Here is a 21,541-nt window from a genome sequence, read left to right as displayed (position 1 = left end):
TCCACAAAGCCCTAGCTGGGATGGTGTAGCTGGGGCTGGTCCTGCTTGGAGCAGGGGGTTGGACTAGATGCGACCCCCTGAGCTCCCTTCCAGCCCTCAGTTTGCATGATGCACATCACCTCGACGGAGATCCACTAAGATCTGGTGACTAGCAAGAGGCTACAGGGAAGGTGCCCTGGGCTCTGAGCGAGCTTTGGGCAAGCCTCTAAAACACACTGAGCTGCACAAACAAATGAGCAAGATGCTTTAGCAACTGCCCACTTTAACTCCTATGCAACATCCACACTGAAACAGCTCTCACGCTGCTGCCCAGCCCCGTCGGCGCCCAAGGGGAGAAAGCCCGCGGCTCTGCCTGCTCTGAGCATCCAGCCCATGTGGTCTCTGCTCAGCGAGGAGTCTTCTGCAATCAACCAGCCATTTACCTCCGGCCCCCTCCTGAATCTTGCCCTTGTCGGAGAAGCAGCAGCAATTGCTCTGTCTCTCCTCCGGTTCTCTCCTGACATCGCTGAGTCCTGGCTCTCAAAAAGAGTCAATTTACCTTTCTGCAGATACCGCAGTGGCGATTTCCCTATCTGCAGCTGAAGACAACATCCTTTCTGGTCTCTGGTTGTCTTCTGGATGTGACTCCCTATTTCCTTCCTATCCTCAGCCCCTCACTCCTGTCTCTCCTCCACTTTCCATGAACCCCAAAGGTTGCATCTCCCAAAGGGTATACATCACGTCATATCACATCACATATTAAAGCTTCAGAGAACTTTTTGGCATGATACCTAAAGCCCACAGGCTTATCTACATGACCTTAAAACCAATTTAGATCACAATTAAGATTTAGAGTGCATATGGACACAATTTATTTCAGTTTATCTTAAGCCTGCATCTATCTGACATAAGTTAAACTGACCTAAGTCATTCTTCAATTGATAGGAACAGCCACAGAGGGGCTGGTTTAATGCCATCCTTTTAAATCCCCACCTTGAACGAAGCTGGTTGCAGCTTTCTTGGGCAGACCGGTCAGCTGGCATCGTTCTCAAAGCGGAAACCCTCCTGGGCCTGGGAAACACGGTGGCTTGTTTCAGTCAGCAACCAGAACAGGGAAGCGGTGCAAAACAAGGCCCACTTAAAGGGAATAACAAAGGGCCCGAAAGTCGAAGCGAATAGGGTTTGGTTGCATATTTCTTTTTTAAATGATTCCTCCTTCCCCCTGGCTTCCCCCTGCTCGGAGGCGTGCTGAAACGCCGCGGCCAGGCGCTTCCTGGGAAGTCTCCGGTGAGCTTCCAGACCGGAGCGCTGGAAAAGCTTGCGGCTTCGTTTCAGATCCGCGTCCAAACTTTGCGACATTTGGCCTGCGTCTGGCTTTCGCCAGCCTGGGGTTCATCACTCCGACACCACTTCACAGGGAAACTGAGCCTCCCCCCCTCAGTAACGAGGCCCAGATGTGATGAAGCCGACACATGTGCTGGGATCCTGGGAAGGCGTATCACCCTTCTCCCCGCTCTCTTGCAGATACGGCAAAAGCCTCTTGCTAGGGACGGCTGTGCTTGTGGCTTCCAGGGTTACCGAAGGGTACTTACTAGCGGCGAGGGAAGGGGAGCCAACACAGGCAGGCTGGAAGGAAAGCTGTCGAAGGTCTTTCCCTGCAGCACGAACCCTTGCTGCGTCTGCCATCGCCAGCCCCGAGACCGCTAACAGGTTGCAAACGGCAGCACCGTCCCAGTGCGCTCCTGTAGTAATGTCTGGCTCCGGTCCCCATTCAAGCTGATGTTACCGCCGGTCAAACTGGGACGAGCCAGCTGAGGATGTGACCTACAAGGTGCATGTGCCTAAGGTGGACTGGGCTCCAAGTCACAGGCCTGCGAGACGCACCGGGACATCTGTAACGGTTCAGACCCTCCTCCGCCGGCCCACGCTGGCTGCAAAGCATTCCCAGAAATGTGATTATCTGCATAGAAATGCTGATAGCGGGAACCCCGGGACTTTGGTTGTTGATTCAAGACTCGGGGCTGCAAGTGGCTTTTCCGGCTCTATGATCCTCAGTGGAATAGTACTGCTTCATGAAAGGAGACAGGTAATAAAAAGATGAATGCACCTCCCGGCAATGGTGCGAAAAGCAATTAAGCCACATTGGACGGACCAGAGGCCAGCAACTTCCCGCTCCCCCATCATGCTCTGCTGTCAGCACTCACTAAATTACAAAGGGACCGGAAAAGCTGAGAGCGGAAGATGAAGAGGTTTACTGCAAAAGAGGACGTGCTCAACGACGTGGGAAAATCAGAGCAAAAATCAACCCCATGCCCTGGACAAGCCTCCACGCGGGGCTCGAGGGACCAACGGTGGAGGCATCGGTTCATTCTGCCTTTCTGCAGAGACTGCCCTTGCAAGCATCCCTCAGGACACCCTGCTTGGACTGCCTGTGGGACAACCCAGGACCTCTGGACTGGAAAGCAAAAGCATCTCCGTGGCTTGAACTAACCAAGCAGGGCCCCCAGCTCACCCCGCTCCAAGGACCCCGACTTTGAAGCCGCTACAGGCCGTCCAGCTCCCCTGGCAGGACAGAGAGCTATGCTACTCGCGCGACTCTCAGCCACCCCCTGGGCAAGATGGGGCTGGGACATTAGGAACAGGCCTGATGTTACATTGCTATATGGAGCTGCACTGGCATCATTCAAATCAGGGTGAGCCCCACTGCAGACTGGCTCGCAGAGCCTGAGCCAAAAACCTGTCCCTCATCTGCTTCATCCAAAGCCTGGTTTCACTCAAACGTGGCCTTGGACACTGGTTTAACTACTGCAGTTTAGTAAGCACCTGGTAAATTTAAGTGGTGCCCTTTTCTTATGGAAATCCTGAAGATCTCCAAGCCAGGTGACCGCGAGACCAGCCCCGCAGCCGTCTGGAAGGAGCTCCAGCAACGTGCAAGCGTCCTGCTCCCCACTTGCACCGAAGGGGTTATTCCTGCTCCCAGGCTCCTTCCTCCTGCTTCCACTCCAATCCTCCCCCTTTCCCACCGGACAAGTGCGATTGCACGCAGGGTAACGAGGCGCTGGCTCGGCACATCTGGAAGGCACGTGTTGGGATTTTATCTGCCTTTGTGCTTCACTTCTTTGAAATGCCAATACAAGTATTTCGCAATGGGGAAAGGAAAAGAAAAAATCTCTCTACCCGATAAAGATAAAAAAAAAAAAGAGATTGCGACTGGTTTGGCTTCAGGACAATCAATAGCAAGCAAACAGCCCCTGGGGAACTGGATGCACATAAGCACCTGGACGTGTCCAAATCCTCAGAGGCGCGCAGCCACCTGACTCCCCTTGAGGTGCCCAGCGCTGATGGATTTTAGTGGCAGTTAAACACCTAAATAGCCACGAGGCTCCGCGAGTCGGGGGCTGATCTTTGGATGAAACTCAGTGTGCGACACCTATCGATGTAAGGATGTAGGATGGGATGTCTAAAAATGTTCGGACGTGTCCCACTGCCTGCCCAGGCTCCTGAACTGCCCCATAACCCCCAACCCAGCCCCTCACAAACACATAAGCAAGCCTCGGGGTGTCAACACCCAAGATCTTCGCAGGTAGCAAGGGCTCGTGACCGACTGCCAGCGAAACACAGAGCCAGATGCAGTATGGTAGGGCGGCGACTGAATCAGAAGCGAGGGTTTGGTTAGCTAAATACTTGTCTTGTGCTGTGTCTGGGTTGATAGTTTTACCAAGAGGTTAGATTATGGGTCTGGATAGGGAGGGTGCTGCTTCTGGCAGGGGTTGGGCTCGAGGACCCATGGAGGTCCCTCCCAGCCCAACTTGATGGTTTAGCCAGGGACGATCCTGCCTTGAGCAGGGGGTTGGACTGGACATGACCCCCCGAGGGTCCCGCCAGCCCGACTGGTCTATGATTACATGACCGTGTGCAGTGGCCGCAACTCACCTGAGCATCCGCTCGCTCGAGCGAAGTCAGCTTTTTAGCACTGATACCTTCCAACAACCAACTCGTCCCTGGCAGAAAAGACACGGGGAGTCGAGTGTCACTAGCTTCAACTGCAGGGAGAAATGGGAAAGAGGAGTCCTGGCCATGGTGATGGCAACAAGGATGGATACGAGACTGGAGTTATCTCCTTTGCAGGGTGCGGACGCGGACAGCAACAGACATCCCGTGCACCGGAGCAGTGCTCGGTACCTTCCTCCGCAAAAATCACGCCGGAGTTCACTTCCTCCCTCTCCTAATGAGACTCCAGGCAGGCACCAGCGTGTGGCTCAAAAATGAGGACACTGTTTGGAAATGACAGGCAAGCTGTGATCAGGGAGGGACATCTGGACCGTGAAGCAGCCTTCTCCTTACTGCAGCCTATGGAGGGCACTTTCTATCCTGATGGGCATACGGATAACAAAGTTATGCTAAAGTTTCAGCCGCAGGGTTTACAAAAAAAAAATCCCAATGCAAAATGACAAACCAAAACAATGACAACCCTGCAAGGTTGGGGGGTTTCTTCCCCACCCCCCACAAAAGCTACCATTCACTTAAATGCTGCCAAACCATTTGCTTGAGTGTCCGCTGGTGGGTAATCAGACCCAGAGCACGCGTTTGCTACAGAGCAAGTTATTAACCTCTGCAGATATTGCCTGGGTCTGGAATTTGCAGAGGAGATTGTATTTTAAAATCCGAATGCTGCTGTTTACCAGAGGAGCGGAGCACAAGGCCACAGCGCCAGGAACTAACAATTGCAAGAGCATTGTAGGGGCAGGCAAGACAGTGACGGGATTCACAACAGAAAATGGCTCCATTGAGAAGCACAGAGAGACCTATAGCATTTGCCACAACACTTGAGACTGCTGCATCCCGGAGTTCAATAGCTTGTGTCTAGCAGCAGCCAGCCCTTGATGCTGTGAAGGATGTTAAAAGCCTCCACAGTACATCTGCACAGTAACCATCACCTGAAATGCTCCTCGGAGCTATATTTGGTGGGATGCACTCCTTCCTCCCCTCTGAAATGCCCGGAGGCACATTTCTATCACGTCACTTCTGAAGCCGCATGTCTTTGCGGATGGGTGCAAAGCTGATCTTGACCGACCTACTCCCACAAAGGGTAGACTCCACCATGCTCTGCCTTAAAAACATCCGTGCCAGCCTGGATAAGACCAAGGGTGCATCTTGTCCATCTACCAATAATGGTAGTAGGAGACGCTGTAGATGCAATATATGAATGGGGCATCCATCCCCTGGCATCAACTGTCATTGGTGTGGGGATGACAGAGGGTACACCCCCGACTGTCTCTTGCATAGCTCTCAATGGACCTGTCCCCCTCAAATTCATCACATCCCCCTTTTCAACCAGGTTATACGATCTGCCTCTACAACCTCCAGCGGCAAGGAGTGCCACACGTTAATAACTGCGTGCGTACTACAAGCGCGTTTGGAAATCCAGCTCTCTGTAAAGTAGCGGATTTGATCTTACTTCCCAAATTCACAGCCCCACAGTCCTGGCACTTGTGAGATGTGTCTTCCGTGCCCCTCCTGGGACTGGCATGCAGGCAAGATAACGGGACAGCATCACGCCTGGCCATGCATGCCCTAATTAGTGGTGTCACACATGCTGGAACAGGCCGGATGGGCAGTGTCTGTCTATATGTTCCACAAGTCGACACGGGCTTACTTCTTCCTGTCCGGCAGATCCACACTTTGGTGAAGGTGGGTTGCAAGATCTGCAAAGCAGCTCGCACCAAACTGGCCCTGGATCCCCAAGACTTTCCCGGAGTGGGAGTCGGGCACACCTGCTTCTTAGGTGGCACGACCAACCCAAGAGTGCATGAGCAGACGTGAGACCTGCACCATCCACCGCAGGAAACCAGAAGCTTTTTCCACCCGGGATCCTTTTTGTTTCTCTAATACGTCCCCGTCCCCTCCCTGTCCGTCGTTTTGCCAACTGAAAAACACTCCGTATTGATTATGCTGACACTGACAGCCGTGCCGGAATATTTTGCACATCTCGGATGAGAAAGTGGGTTATGATTCATCTCGCACGCTCTGAGTCAAAGCGATTCCTTTTCTCTCTCTCTCTCACACACTTTCTCCCTTTTTGTTCATTTCCGCCAGAAATAAAGGCTCGAGGAGAACACTCAGCAAATGAGAAAGCTCTGCTTAATTATTCTTTACTGCATTTTACTCACAGATATAAAACAATTAATTAATTAATGGGGTTCCCCCCCTTCCCCTCCTGATGAAACTCCACGACACTCAAAATGCCCACAGAAAACTGTAAGCAAAGGACAAGCCACCAGTAAAAACTCTAGACTGATGCCAGCAATGCATTAAAAAGGAAATAGCAATTAAACCCTATTCTTTGCCCACCCACCCCAAATAACACGCTGGTTGCTAGCCTGGAAAGTAACCGATTACGATGGTGAATTATCAATTTTCATAATAGCCATGAATTATCTAAACTCTGCAGTGCAACACCATTAGCAGGCACATTGCATTAACAGCACTTAAGATTACCAAGTTGGATCCGGAAGCAGGGTATTTTTTTTCCCCCTCTTATTTTTCACAGTCATGTTATTAACCCCGGAAAATGAGGGTTGTACATGGAGAGAGCCTGAAGCGTGGCTGCATTATTCTAGGCGAGAGGAAGCTAGCGGGGCCATGGTGTTGATGTTCCCTTAAATCCCTAAAAAGGGGGATTTTCCCTTAACGCTCGTGAGATGAGGGTTTTGGGGTTCGGGCACTGGGATCTAAAAAGCAGGCGGTAACATATTTAGAGCGGTGGGCCAAAGTCACCCAGCTTGGCCCATGGCAGGCCAGCCACTGCTTTGCCCGCAGTGCTGAATCGCTGCTGACAACGTAACTAACCCCCAGCCACTGGCACGTCCCCGATATCCCAGCATCGCAGGCTGGGCGCCATTGCTTGGCACAGCAGATCTGGCCCAAAGGCTATAGGTTGCCAAACCCTGCACCTACGGAGTCCTCCGCATGCTCAGTTCTGCTACCGATTTCCTCAGTGACCTCAGTCACTCGCCGCATCTCTCCATGCCTCGTGTGAAAAATAGCGGTAACGTTTGCCCTCTATTCGGTCTTCAAACTCTCAGGAACTGGGACTGCTTCTGACTTGAGTCTACAGGGCTCACAGTACTGCAAGGCCCTGATCCTGGCTGCCATCGTGGGCATTTCTGTAGAGCAAATAATAAAGACTATGGCACTAAAGAGCTGCACCATTACAGTAAACTGGGGTGGGGAGCTTCAAACGACGGGCTAGCCAGGAACGATGTGTTCGTTCCAGTTTGCAGGCTAACGGGCTGCAAAACGGCACCAAAGCCAACAGAAATGGAGTGGTCCATTGGTCCATGTCACAGGGCCCGAGTGCCCCTGACGAAGGAGGATTACACTCGCAACCCCAAGAGTTGTGAGTGTGTGCTCAGCCCTGCCAGGCACTGGCTTTGTACCTTTATGTAGCGCAGCCTAGCCTTGCCCTTTGGCCCATTAGAGATGTTGCGAGGCCAGATGCATTTCATGACTTGGAGATCAAAAAGCGACAGTGTGCATCCTTCTTAGAACAACCCCTGTGTACAGCAACCTCCAGCTCTTAATAAACCCAATAGCAGGGACCGATTTTTTCATTATTGCTGTGCCTTAAATAGAGAGCAAACACTCTGGTTTAATGCACTTCTCTCCGGGTCCCGGGAGAGTTCGTTATAATGAGGTTGTACTAAGTCTGAAAAGAAAACCATGGTGATAAATTACCATCCATGCTGGGTTCTCTCTCTCAGACACACAATTCTCCCCCCACAACTCAAAAGTTATATCGCATGCGAGGATACAGTGCCTATGAGATGCTCCAGATTGATGACAATCCTGCAGCCCAAATCTCTCCTTATGCACAGAATAAGCCTAACGAAGAGGAAAGCCAAGACGAGCTCTCACCATGCTATTCACTGTTTTGTTACGTGCCCCAGGATGGACCTGAGGTGATCATGGGTGCACGGCTCCTGGCCCCGTGGCTGGAGATCCACGACAGAGGTGCCAATTAGTATATACAGCAGTGGCCAATTTTGGTGCAGCTCCTCTGAGAGCTGCCCTGAGACTCACCACCTCTTGGGGAAGAAACCCATGAGAAAGCTGGAAAGCACTCTGGGTACTTGCTCTCTTGAGTTGGACTTGAACTGGTGAGCTTTTAGCGATGATGATCTCCCGAGGTCCCTTCCAGCCCTAATGTCTATGAAATAAAGGCATCAGTGATTCAGCCTCCAGTAACTTCATAAGGAACACTTGATTTTTAAGTAATTAGTTATTTAACTTAAAAAACAAGAAAGAAAAGCCTTGCTTTTCTCCCATTTCAGAAGATGCTGATTCATAGTGAGATGCTCTGGTCTGGTGACACCCCCAGGGAATTATGCAATTATGTGCCCATGCAATTTTGCACATAAAAGGCATGAGTGCACATAATTGCATAATTTTGCATAATTTAACCTCAGCAGCCTCTGTGCCTCCACCTGCAGGTGCAGAACCATGCAGCTAGACCGCTGTAAGTGGAGAGGGGAGCTCCTGCCTGCAGGAGCAGAGGGGCGGGTGTGGGGTTTGTGGATGGGTGTGGGGTATGTGGGTGGGTATGGGCTGCATGCCATTGGGTCAGGCCAGCCGGCTCAGTGCTTCCACGTGGGACTTCCCACGCTCCAATGGGGAATGCTTTGGGGAGGCATGGAGCTTGCTTGGCCTGAAGGCATGTGGCTCCCAGTCCGCATGCCATCGGGCCAAGCCAGCCAGCTCCATGTGGGGCTTCCAGCACTCCAGTGGGAATGCACACGTGGAGACATGAAGCCTGCCTGGCCTGGTGGCACGTGGCTCCCACCTGCAGCACCGTGGGCCATATGTGTTGGCATAGAGCCAGCCCCATTTGGTTTTAAGGCACATGCCAGCGGGCCAGGCCAACTCCATGCCAGTGTGCGCAGGCCCTGGGGCTTGGCTAGAGGCTCGTGCCACTGGCGGCTCTGTCTGCTGCAGCCATGAGCACCCCGGGGACCCGCTGCCTGCTGCTGCTGAGCCAACGGCAGTGGGGGCTGTGCATCACAGGTGGGGAATGTGTGTGGGTGGGCCGCACACCCACCTACAAAACCCACTTATACATACCCCACATACCCACACTCCTTCACAACCCCCCATACCCATCCACAAACCCCACGCACACCCTATGCCTACCCCCGTACCATGCAAAGTACCTGCATACCTGCATATATTTCATATATATGCATATATATGAAATAAATATGCATATTATATTAAATAAATATGCATGTATATGCATATATCCATATATAGGATATGGATATATGCATATAAATATATGTGCATATATATTTCATATATATGCATATATATTCAAAGTACCTGCATACATTTCTAAAGAAGGTTCAAGGACTGTTATATTTAGTTTAATTTGTGAAAAAAATTAAAAGTAATTACTTCTGCATAATTTTGAATTTTTCCGTGCAAAATTTTGATTTTTTTCTATGCATAATTCCCTGGGGTGTATCTGGTCCTTCACAGCTATCCCCCTCACAGTCTGCACTTTCTCTGCGACATGTCCCACGTCTTGCTGCTTGTACAGCACCTTCCACATTTTGCCCATTTGTGCAATACAAATAGTAAATCATTTTCCCGGAAGATTAAGTTTTCATATGATTATATCAGTTCGGCTGTAGCGTAAGAGAATGGCTTCCCTGATATTTCATTTTAGCAGACACCAGAAAATCATCTTTCATCCACCAAGAGCCAAGACAAAAGACGCTTCCGCTTCTGCTGTCCGCTCCACCTCATTTCTACCGCACACGGTGGCCAGGGGAGCTTCCCTGTAGCAAAGATAGCCTAATGCTCTGTACTTATTCTCCATTAAGTCACTTCTGTATCAAATTAGTTCCATTTCCAAGTGAAAATAAGATTGTGCTGACTGCCCGCGATTCCAGTGGAACCAGGGCTTTACAAACAAAACTTCCTGCTTCAGTTGACATTTTTGTCACCCACAATAACAATTAAGGAATCAGAACTGAGGTGGCAATTTTGCTTTTGCTGTCGGATTCAGATAGCTTTTTTTGCAGCTGTGCTGGCCTAGAAAGCAAGCAACGGCGCTTCAGAAAAACTCGCCAGGCAATATCTTGCCGTCTGTGGCCTGGGTGAGATGGAGGGCACGTGTTGGAGGGCACTTCCCTTGTTATTCATGTTGGTCATACGTGCACACAAATGCGGTGCAAAATTGGGCTTGAAAACGGAGCGTGCTTGCCGTAGGCAAGAATCCAGCTCTTATCGACAGCAAAGTGAAGCCGACTAAAGGGTTCATTTAAACGCCTTTCTAAGGCTGAACCAGTCTTGAAATCAGCTTTGCATCTCACACCCTTTCCCGCTCTTCCCTCCGGCTTTCCCCACGCTTGGCAAGCATGGTCTCTTTGCTCTCAGGCGCTTCTCTGCTCTTGTGTCTTATACCCCAGCTGAGCTGTGGGCCAAGCTCGATTGTTGGGCGTTCAACATGAGATGTCACTAAGAGGTTGGGGTGGTCAAAGAGTTGGGCATCTTTAGGACCCTCATGTGGGACCCTCAAAAACCCAGCTGTGGTGAGTGAGCCCTTCTGATCAGTTTGGCCCTAGTCTCTCTGAGACACTATCCGGCACCCAACTATTGCATTCTTTCAGGGGAGGATGGCTCAGCCTTGCCTATGACCCATCAGCTCCCTTCCTACAAGATCCTTTTTGGCTATGGGCCTGGTGGTCCTGAGACAGGTGGGCAGGGGTCATAAGATGCCCGGAAAGGGTGAGAGTGCTCAGCTGGAGCTGTGGAATAGCAGCAGAGGAGTCCCAGCAAAGAAGAGCCCCGTGAGTCCACGCTTGTCAGAGAAAAGGAAAAAAACCCCAGACCCTGGGGGATGCAAGAGACCCTTTTTCCTCTGGAGACATCCTTGGAGTTGGATCTCAGAGCCCCAGTGGGTTGGGTTAAGCAAGACGGCTGCCTGCCATGACCCTCTCTGAAGGGCACGAAGGACTGGGGTTGAAATCCTGGATGCATAGCAGTGACTAGAGAGACAGATCCCGAAAGCCCCGATACAAGGGTATTAAAGACCCCTGAGGAAACTGAGGCAGGGTGAGTGAAGCCATGGCACTGCAGAGACTGCTCCTGCCGTACCATCATTGGCACAGGTGCCAACAGGTCCACTTCAGCGTGGTGCCAATCCCCACCTCTCTTGGTTCAAGCCTGGTATCAGTTGAACTGACGCTGGAAATCCAAATCTCCCTAAATTTGGAGCCAATCTGGGTCCAAACTTGGCCTCTCTGGCCCTTGTCTGGCCAGCATGGGAACAATAATGAACACCGCTGTGCTTAGAGGAGGCACAAAAGGAAGGAGTGGATGAGATGCCACCGGGAAGAGAAAGGTAAGTGCTGGAGCATCAGTGGGCCTTGCCTCTCCTCTCCTTCATGGCATAAATCAGGGGTCACGTCACCAAACCAGAGTGGTCTGGTGACGTGACCCCGGCTTTAGAGCATGTATTTCTAGGGGTCTGACTCTGCCCACCAAGTTGACAGCCACCAAAGCAGAGTGATTCGGTGGCTATCAACCATGGCCCTAGAAATACAGACGAGCCCTTGTGAAGCGGAGCCTCTCTTGACGCTCTCCAAAAATTACCGATGGCCCCACCGCTATTGTAATGCAGAACGGGGCTAAGCTGGTGGGAAAGGCAGCTTTGCCCGCAGGTGACGCAACAAGCCACTCCGCTGCCGGCCTGCCCGCCCCAGGGTGTCATCTCAGGCCCGTGGTGGCCACACTTTCCATCCTAAGATGCCTCAGTCGGCAGGAGTGCTGCACCACCAACACCTCGCCTGGGTTTCGCGAGGCAACAGGCGCTGTGCAGGGGCGGCGTGACTCACCCGGTATTTCTCACTTCAAGCAAGCCAGAATGACTGGCCGCTTAGCTGCGACTTGCCAAAAGGCACTCACAAAACGTGAAAGGGGAGCTGTGAAGACAGCAGGGCTGATATCCGAACCTGCCTCCTCTTTTATTCTCACCCGGCTGTCTGCAGCAATCCGCGTTTGACAAAGAAGGGGGAAACCTCATTCCCAGCCCCCTCCCAACCCTCTTCACACAGCGCTCGCTCCCTTCCACGGCCCAATCCCCCATGAATTCAGCTCCGTGAATCCCTCGTTTCCTCCCTGTCTCAGTGGTGTTGTGTAGATGAGGATTTATAAGTGGTGCTTTTCAGAGAATCACAGAAAATGAGGGTTGGCAGAGACCTCAGGAGGTCACATCCAGTCCAGCCCCCTGCTCCAAGCAGGACCAGCCCCAACTACATCATCCCAGCCAGGACTTTGTCTACCCGGGTCTTAAACACCTCCAAGGATGGAGACTGCACCACCTCTCTGGGGAGCCTGTTCCAGCGTTTCACCACCCTCCTCGGGAGAGAGTTTTTCCTAATATCCAACCTCAACTTCCCTTGCTGCAACTTAAGCCCATTGCTCCTTGTCCTGTCATCTGCCCCCACTGAGACCAGCCCAGCTCCATCCTCTTTGCAGCCCCCCGGCAGGGAGGTGACGGCTGCTGTTCAATCCCCCTCGGTCTTCTTTTGCAATCGCTAACACAGTCTTAGCCCTGGCGTGGACAAGGCAGTGGAGAATTTCCATGGCGTGAAACTGGCCACGTGGACATCTGGGAGGGCTGTAGCTGACCAGCCTGGCTTAGCACGCACGATACCCCTCACCGAGGGGTGTCTGCTGATTTTCTCGGCCCCACTGCAACACCGCACCAGCCCTGGAGACAAGCCGCCTGCTCTGCAGGCCTGTCAGGCTGTCTCAGCAGTGCAGCCCTCTCTAGCTAATGCTTCCCGCTCCGCTCCTGTGAGCAATGTGCATCTTCTTTTCTCGGCGGCCTGCGCCTCATCATTTGCACGTACGCTACTTGTATTTGCACACACAGGAAGGGGACGTTACTTCTGCACCTGCACTAACTGTCAAAAGCCCTGGGACACAGCTTGCATGGAAGAGAAAACACCTCACCTTGCCCTCTATGGTGGTGTCTCCATTCCCTTTCTTTTCCTCCTGCCATCGTGATTGATCATGTAACAGAAAGCGACTGTCAGCTTATCAGTCACGGCACATAAAACCTACCATTTTCTGCCCCAGATGTTGTTCAGGCGAGAACGCACGCCATGCTGCACCGTAACCGTAACTTTAAACAAAAGCCGTGTTGACACACCACATAACGAGGCATAATTAGCATGTAAAGAAACACACGCTTTTAATAATCGGCTTAAAAGCTTCTTACGGGAGCTGGTATGCATTCAAATGGGGAGGGTTTGGGATTTTTTTTCCCCTTCTTCTATTAACTAGGATGAAATAAATGAACAGCCCACCTGGATAATGAGAAAGTCAGGGCTTCTCTTAGAGGCATTCCCTAGACTTCAGCAGAAGTTCACTGCAGAAAACTCGGGGGGATTTTAAAACTCTAGGATGCATCGCCCCTCAGATAACTTGAAAGCACACGAGGGTGTAATATCCTGAAGAACATGTTGAAAGAAACAATCCTGCCCAGTGGACCGGCCAGTATGATAGCTCTCTCCATCTCCACCGGCTGTGCATCTGTCAGACTCGTTCCCAGGAGCTGTTTGCATGGGTTTTTGTGCTTTACAGTGCCTCGTCTCAAGCAGGGGCTGCATCCCGCGATGCTAGGAAATACCTGAAGGGTCGCCTTCTTTACATGAGACAGAAAGCAGAGGTTCAGCTCACCCGTGGCCCTGAAAGACCCCTGGAAAGTTTTTTGCAAAACTGAGGTAGGCCTCCCCGTTTTTTTGTCAAAATGCCAACTCTGCCAATTCAATCAAGCCCAACCCCTTGCATTTCAAGCAAGAAATGATTCTTCATTTTTTTTCTCTAAAGGATCAAATCTGCTCTCAGCCCCAGGGAGAACCGTGTTTCTGAAGGGAGTGAAAAGACCTCCTCTACCTGAACAGCCTGGATGCAAGATCCTCCCTCATTCAAAGGGATCCAGTGAGAGGTTATTTCTGATGTCAGGTCGTTCCCGGAGTCAGTACTTAGGGCACTAGCCCTGGACTTTGGAAACTTTTGTTCCGTTTCCAGCGTCACCACTGACCTCCTGCGGTATTTGGGGTGAGGCCCGTAGGGCTGGTTCCTAACACCTGGAAATGAACAGGAGTTTTGCCATTGATTTCAAGATCAGGATCAGATCCCAGGTCTCGCCACCCAGCTGTAAAACAGTAGATCATTCAAGATTTGTAAATGCTCAGATACTCTGCCAGGAGAACACCTAATGTAACAGCACCTAATGTGCTATCCAGCATGGGGACTGTGCACGGACTGCAATACATTTGGCCAATTCCTTCCTGTTCACAATGATATTTCCACATCTGCAGAGAGAGACCATGGAGGCTAGAAGAGCTCTCAGGGTTAAATCCCCAAATGATGGTTGCCCAAGACATCCGACAGAGGCCAGAGCATGATCTGGTGACTCTTGCTTAAGTGAGTCTCCAGATCTTCTTCCTCTTACCCCACCCCTAGCCCCTGGCCTCCAGGGGAAAATGTCATGAACTCTGCAAAGAAGAACTTTTCCAACTATTTGAAATATATATATATATATATTTTTTATGTGTGTGTGTGTATATGTATATATGTGTGTATGTATATGTATATGTGTGTATATATATGTATATATGTGTGTGTGTATATATATGTAATATTATAAAATAGATCAGATTTACCCAAAGAACCTCATCTACCCATGAATGCTGCCATGACTTTGATCTCCTGGGCTCAGCAAATTCCCTTTTTGAATGTTGATTGGCTTGAACCCTTACATCTGAAACCATCCTCAGTAATTTCCATCCAGTGAAGCTACAGTGGCATGGAGGAGTGAAAACAAGAGCCGATGGGATGGCAGGCTGCCCTGTTTCTGAACTCACCCGATCGGTCTCTAAGGGACTCTTCCAGAGGTTTCCAGGGCTAAGAGGAGACAGGACTGCAGGGCCTCCCATGCCTCAGCAATAGGGTTGGGTATTTGACCGGTCACATAAAGTTTGGTCAATTGAGCGGTCAAGGATCAGCCAAAAATTGAAAAAAAAATGCCAATGGGTCCAGACAATAGGCTCAGAAATACATTAAAAAAAATAAAAATCATATTTCTATCAACAAAGCTACAAAAAAAATAGGTGTTTTTTTGTAAAATAGCTATAATCTTTGACAGGTCAGAAAATATGTGGTCAATTGACAATATTTGACCGGCCAAGTAAGTGGCTTCCCAACGCGACTGAGAACATCAGCTGTGTCGCAGAGTATCTGGAAACAGCGCGCACGGCTTGATGGAAATCGCAGGCATGGAAAGGGACACACTCTAGCAGGAGGAGGCAAAGTGCTGACGGACCAAAGAAGATGACCTTTCTGCAGCCTTTCAAATGTAATTATCGGGGCAAATTATTTTCATGACTTAATAGAACGCCTTGAAGCTTTCCAGCAAGGTTAATTAGATTCCTCGATTCGAGACTGATCTGCTCTTAACCAACTTTGAATACGCTGAAATCCAGTTTTCTAAATTCAAGCTAATAAAGCGATTAGCTGACAGATATCGGGTATGCTACAATTACCACGGCACTTAGACCTTGGGCGGACAATATTTAATGCAAATCAGAGTCGACGTCTCTGCCCATTTGTCCTTTTCCTTATCATTTGATCCGTGCGCCACATGATGCTTCAACTTGTGCAGTCCAGGGGACTATGTTAAAGAAATGGAGAGCAGATGCAAAGGCAGAAATAATGGTTTGGACAGTTAACTGTGAACCACTGCAAGGGCTTTTCTTCCCATTCCCACACTCAAATCCCCACCACCTCCCTGCCCTCTGTGAGTTTAATGCTGGCTCAATCCACCAGCCAAGGTGGATAGCTGCATTCATCCAGACACAGGGTGCAGCTCAGTCAGTGCCTACCTCAAAACGCATCAAGTCCTGACCCAGAGCAATGACCTTCCCACATGAAAGAGGAGAAGGGCGTTTTTAAGTTTAAGGACAAGACGTCCTCCTCCAGCTAGAGATCAGGGTTGTGTCCCAGGATCATCCTTCTCTTTTTCCCCTTCTAAGACATAATTAGGTAAGGCTGCTTTTTCTCAGGTCATTAATGAAGTATAACAGGCTGAACACAACTGAGGAAGGACTTGGCAGAACGGAGGGCTGTGTGCTAATCATCATTCCTGCACTTAGTGGTGTTTCCAAAAAACAGCAGAGCTCTTTGGGACTTGCTTCCTTTCAAACTCAGGTAGGGGACATCAATCAGATTTCAGGACCTCAAATTTCAGGACCTCAGGACGTGGATCCTAGAGTCATCGTATAATAGAAAATGAGGGTGGGAAAGGACCTCGGGACATCATATTTAGTCCAACTCCCTGCTCCAAGCAGGACCAGCCCCAACTACATCATCCCAGCCAAGGCTTTGTCTACCCGGGTCTTCAAAACCTCCAAGGATGGAGACTGCACCATCTCTCTGGGTAACCTGTCCCAGTGCTTCACCACCCTCCTAGTGAGAGAGTTTTTCCTGATATCCAACCTCAACTTCCCTTGCTGCAGCTTGAGCCCATTGCTCCTTCTGTCATCTGCCCCCACTGAGACCAGTTCAGCTCCATCCCCTTTGCAGCCCCCCCGGCAGGGAGGTAAAGGCTGCTATCAAATCCCCCTCGGTCTTCTCTTCTCCAGACTCAATCAGCCCATTTGCCTCAGCCTCTCCTCACCAGTCGGGTCCCCCAGCCCACCACCATTTTCATTGGATTCTCTCCAATGTGTCCACATCCCTTCTGTAGTGGGGGGCCCACCACTGGACACAGGACTCCAGATGTGGCCTCCCCAGTGCTGAACAGAGGGGAGGAATCACTGCCCTCGATCTGCCGGCACCGCTCCTCCCAATGCAGCCCAGGATGCCGGTCGCCTTCTTGGCACCAAGGGCACACTGCCGGCTCCTGTCCAGCTTCTTGTCCCCTGTCCCCCCAGGTCCTTTTCTGCAGAGCTGCTGCCCAGCCCGTCCCCCCAGCCTGCCCCGGTGCAGGGGATCGCTCCCTCCTCAGTGCCGGACTTCGCACTTGTCCTTGTTGAACCTCAGGAGATTTCTTTTGGCCCAATCCTCCAATGTGTCCAGGTCAATCTGAATCCTAGCCCTCCCCTCCACCATATCTACTACTCCCCGCAGCTCGGTGTCATCTGCAGACTTGCTGAGGGTGCATCCAACCCATCTTCCACGTCGCTGACAAAGACATTGAACAAAACCGGCCCCAGGACTGACCCTTGGGACACTCCACTTGATACCGGCTGCCAACTAGACATGGAGGCATTGCCTACTACCCTCTGAGCCTGATGTTCCTGTCCAGCCAGAATGGTGCAGCTGCAACGGGCCACATCCTGCTCTGGTGTAGCTCCCTTTGAAGGCTGCAGGACCCTGCTCATCTCACGTACACCTGTGTAGCGTCAGCACAATCTGACTGGTGCCTAACATATGTGAAATCAGAACGAGACCCTATGGAGTTGGACCAGTGCCTATCGAGGCGGCTGGCAGAGGGCATTACAATGAATCAGGCACTGAACAATTCCACTTCATCATTGCTAAGACTTAAAACACACAGCGAGCAAGCATCAGATTTATGCTGAAATTACAGAGGGATTCCTACGGACGATTACACTTCCAGCCCAAGTGTGCTGAACGAATCCATCATGACGAACCCCGTCGCCGTTACACTGCGCTCACTTGTCACATCTTCCCAGGATGGACCTTGGCAAATACGCAAAGGGGCACCGTGAGATTTATTGAGCGTGACGTGGCACTTACCAAAGTAGTCATCCGAGGGAGGGTTCTCCATGTCGTACAGCATCTTCTTGGTCAGGTGCTCCAGCTCATCCTCTGGTCTGAAGACAGGAGCATTTGACGCTGGGCCAGAACCAGGGTACCCGCCCTGGGAAGAGAAGAACATGCATCGCATGAGGTCTCTGGGTGGGCATAACCTACGCCTCGACGTATGACAGTGTCTCACTTTAAAGATCACTCTTGGTTGCTAGTTTTTTCTACCCAAGTCTTTGGAGGACTACACGTCGCCCTGAATAAAATGAAAACATGTCTCTTCCAAACGCCAATAAAGGACAATATACTTACTTTGAGTGAGGCAGGCTGGCACACTAGCAGCGATGTAAATGTGGCTAGTGATTAGGGGCCCAGACAACTTTTGAGAGTAAGCCCAAAAGGTTATGGGTCTATCCCAAGCTGCCAGGCTTAGGGCACGCCAGTCTGAGACCAAAAAACAGAGGAGCAAATTTATTTTGGGGATAATGTCGTCTGAACAGCATTTCATAGCAAAAGTGTGCAGCTTTAGGATTGGCTCCTGAGGGTACGGGTGAAAGGGCTGGTAATCTGAACGATATAAAGGTAGGCTGGACGCAACGCTGCAGTACGGGTCAGAAGGATCAGTCTTGTTCTGACGAGCAGATACGCCTGGTACAGCTTTTGCACAGCCGTGCCCTGATCAAAGAAAACCCTGGCAGTGACATCAAGAGTCGCATTAATTTTAAGACCAGAAACACAAACGAGTCCCTAGAAACAAGCCCGCGAACGCTCGGCCTTTATGGATTAAGAGCTGGTGTGAAATAGCAGCAATATTTTCAGAGGAGCCATCTCACTGGGAGTCGTATAAAATCTGGACACGTCTCGAGAAATGGGGAATTACTTCTGGGAGGGCTGTAGTGCTAGTTAAACATCAGGTCCTTTCAGCATTACAAAACACTGAGATAACATTTGCTAGCGTCTATGGTTTCCTTGCATAACTCGCCCGCAAGAATCAACTCGCTCGTGCAATAAAGTATGTTCCTTAAAGTCAGTGACTTAGTTGGTTAATTGCTGCCTTCATCGGGGATTTATATTCGGATCCAGACCTTAGAAACATTAGTCTAGCGGCGAACATCACACCTTTTCCTATACATCACGTCTCTGTCAGCGCGGGTGAATGGCAGTATCACCGGCAAACAACATTTTGTTTGCTCTTATGATGCGCATTTAACTTCCAGAGCCTGGAAAATCTCGCTGCTGACATGATGAATTACTTCGAGCCAATAAAACGCAGCAACTCCACAGCATGCCTAAAGAACTGCCTGAAATGCACTGACTCTTCTTTCGGGCAAGAGGGACACTGCAAACTAGACATCGATCGTGCCTGGAGGAGTCCTTAGACCTGTGCTCAGCGCTGACATCTCCATCACCCAGAGACACCGTGCTCCGAACCGCGCAGGGAGAGGAATTCAAAAAAAGCATTACCAACCGCAGGGGCTTTATCAGGGCCGAGTACGCACGCTCTGAAAACTAAAGATTATGGAAGTCAAAGGAACAAACTTGGTTCGTCATTGGGTATAGGCTGTTTCTCCGTTATGGGCGTGCTCATACTTCAATAAGCCATGCCAGCATGCTCCGATTGATTGTTTTTCTTGATTTCCAACTGGGTATATTATTAAGCCTCTTTCTACAACCAAGAATGGCAACCAAGAATTAAACGGTTGTGTGATATGAATAAATCACCGTCCACAAGCAGCCGCACAAACAGGTGAGGAATCATTAGACAAGGTACATTCAGCGATTGAGTTAATCTGTTCCCATCTTGAATTTAAAAAACGTGGGCTGATTCTCTGGGAAAAAAGCCTTCCTGCCGAGAGCCTCTCTAGTAAAGATCATTGTCTTCATTGTGATTATTGTTTTTTTCCTTCGGAGTGAATGAGATCCCACTGGAACAAAAGTTTGAACCAAGTATCTCAGAGGTTGGTAAAACAAGGATGCAAACCCACCCCCACGCTGGCCATTTTGGGAGTGGAAAGCGTTACATGAACATGTTTTTCCCAACAAAAAATAGTTGACTGCATTCGAAACTTGCATGAGAAAAATTCGCGCTTTGTCAATCTGGGGGATTTTCATGGAAAAAAAAAAGCCCAAAGCTGATATGTTTCTAATGAAATCTCAGTAGGAAGAAAAAAGCCACCGAAAACTGCCCATGAAATGAAAAACATGTGCTTTATTCTCCTCAAAATAATCAAAAAACCGGAACATTTTTGACTGCTCTAGCAAAGGACTATTTTCCCCGTTACATCAAACTTAAATATTCCTATCCCGTTTCTCCTGATGAGTCTAGGTGTGGTCTTTCTCGCCCTTTCTGGGGGTCAGTTGTCTCTGGTGTAGACGCAGGCAGTAGCACCTCCATAAAGCGGGGCTGGAGGGGACCTCATCCAGTCCAACCCCTGCCTGGGGCAGGATCAGCCCTGGCCAAACCACCCCGGACAAAGTCATCGTCTAAACTCTACATAAGACTTATCCTAAATATTGCTCGGTCATTCCAGGTAAAGAAGCCTTAAATAACACCCAAAAGGATCTCGGGTGTTAGAGCAACGGTGATCAGCCTCTGGCCTGCGGGACACGTCCGGCCCGTGGAGCCATGTCACCCAGCCTGCGTGGCTCGCCTTGGGTCTGGGAATTCGGCAGCAAGGAAAGAGGCAACTAACCCCAACACTGCTCCTCCACGCCACATTTCTAAGTCCCGTGAGCCACATGATATGACCCTGCTATATGCCAGGCTAGTCCTGCACGCTGGATTGGGGACACCGGCCGGATCAGCCCCCAGCCAGTCCGATGCTGCATGCTAGACTGGGTCCAGTCCCACGTCCTGGATGCGGCCCACGCACTGGATCTGACCTGCGGACCAATCCCGCCCTACTCATCCCACCCATGGGCGGAAAGGCTGGGCACTGCTGCATGAAGCCTGGTTCTCCCCTCGATCGCTCTGCATCCGCCCTCTTCACTCCAGGCCCCAGAGAGCCTTCCCGAGAGGCAGGAAATTAATTCCCCAAAAAAAACCACCACCAAATGCAGGGGAGGGAGGTGCAAGAAACAAACCAAAAGCTTTCATTTAAAAGAGCCCTGACGCCAACCACCGGCTTGCACTGGGCTGGAGGGTCATCTGTATTTCAAGGATGCTTCAAGAAAACTGGGGAGGGGGGGAAGACAGAAAGATGTGGACAAATTGGGAGAGTCCAGTGGAGGACATTAAAAATGGTTGTGGGGCTGGGGGACGTGACTGGTGAGGCGAGGCTGCACTGAGGAGGGAGCGATCCCCTGCACCGGGGCAGGCTGGGGGGGCGGGCTGGGCAGCAGCTCTGCAGAAAAGGACCTGGGGGGAACAGGGGGCAAGAAGCTGGACAGGAGCCGGCAGTGTGCCCGTGGTGCCAAGCAGGCGACCGGCAGCCTGGGCTGCATTGGGAGGAGCGGTGCCAGCACATCGAGGGCAGTGATTCCTCCCTCTATTCAGCACTGGGGAGGCCACATCTGGAGTCCTGTGTCCAGTGGTGGGTCCCCCACTACAGAAAGGATGTGGACACATTGGAGAGAGTCCAATGAAAATGGTGGTGGGCTGGGGGACAGGACTGGTGTGGAGAGGCTGAGGCAAATGGGCTGATTGAGTCTGGAGAAGAGAAGACCGAAGGGGATTTGATAGCAGCCTTTACCTCCCTGCCGGGGGGGCTGCAAA

General features: G+C 50.8%; 1 protein-coding gene across 7 annotated transcripts in view; it reads right to left on the bottom strand.

Moving 5' to 3' along the window:
- LPP (LIM domain containing preferred translocation partner in lipoma) overlaps positions 1-21,541 on the bottom strand; it is a 423,011-nt gene that overhangs the window by 83,172 nt on the left and 318,298 nt on the right. For all 7 annotated transcript variants that reach the window (XM_090050830.1, XM_090050829.1, XM_090050835.1 and 4 more), the window contains one exon: positions 17,818-17,941. In XM_090050830.1, the coding sequence (XP_089906956.1) occupies positions 17,818-17,941 (124 nt within the window). The remainder of the gene's footprint in view (positions 1-17,817; positions 17,942-21,541) is intronic.

This window comes from Crocodylus siamensis, chromosome 6 (assembly GCF_052110815.1).
Source record: "Crocodylus siamensis isolate JL-2025a chromosome 6, ASM5211081v1, whole genome shotgun sequence".
Lineage (NCBI taxonomy): Eukaryota > Metazoa > Chordata > Crocodylia > Crocodylidae > Crocodylus > Crocodylus siamensis.
Note: the sequence above shows the minus strand (reverse complement) of the source record. Positions and strands in the feature narration are given on the sequence as shown.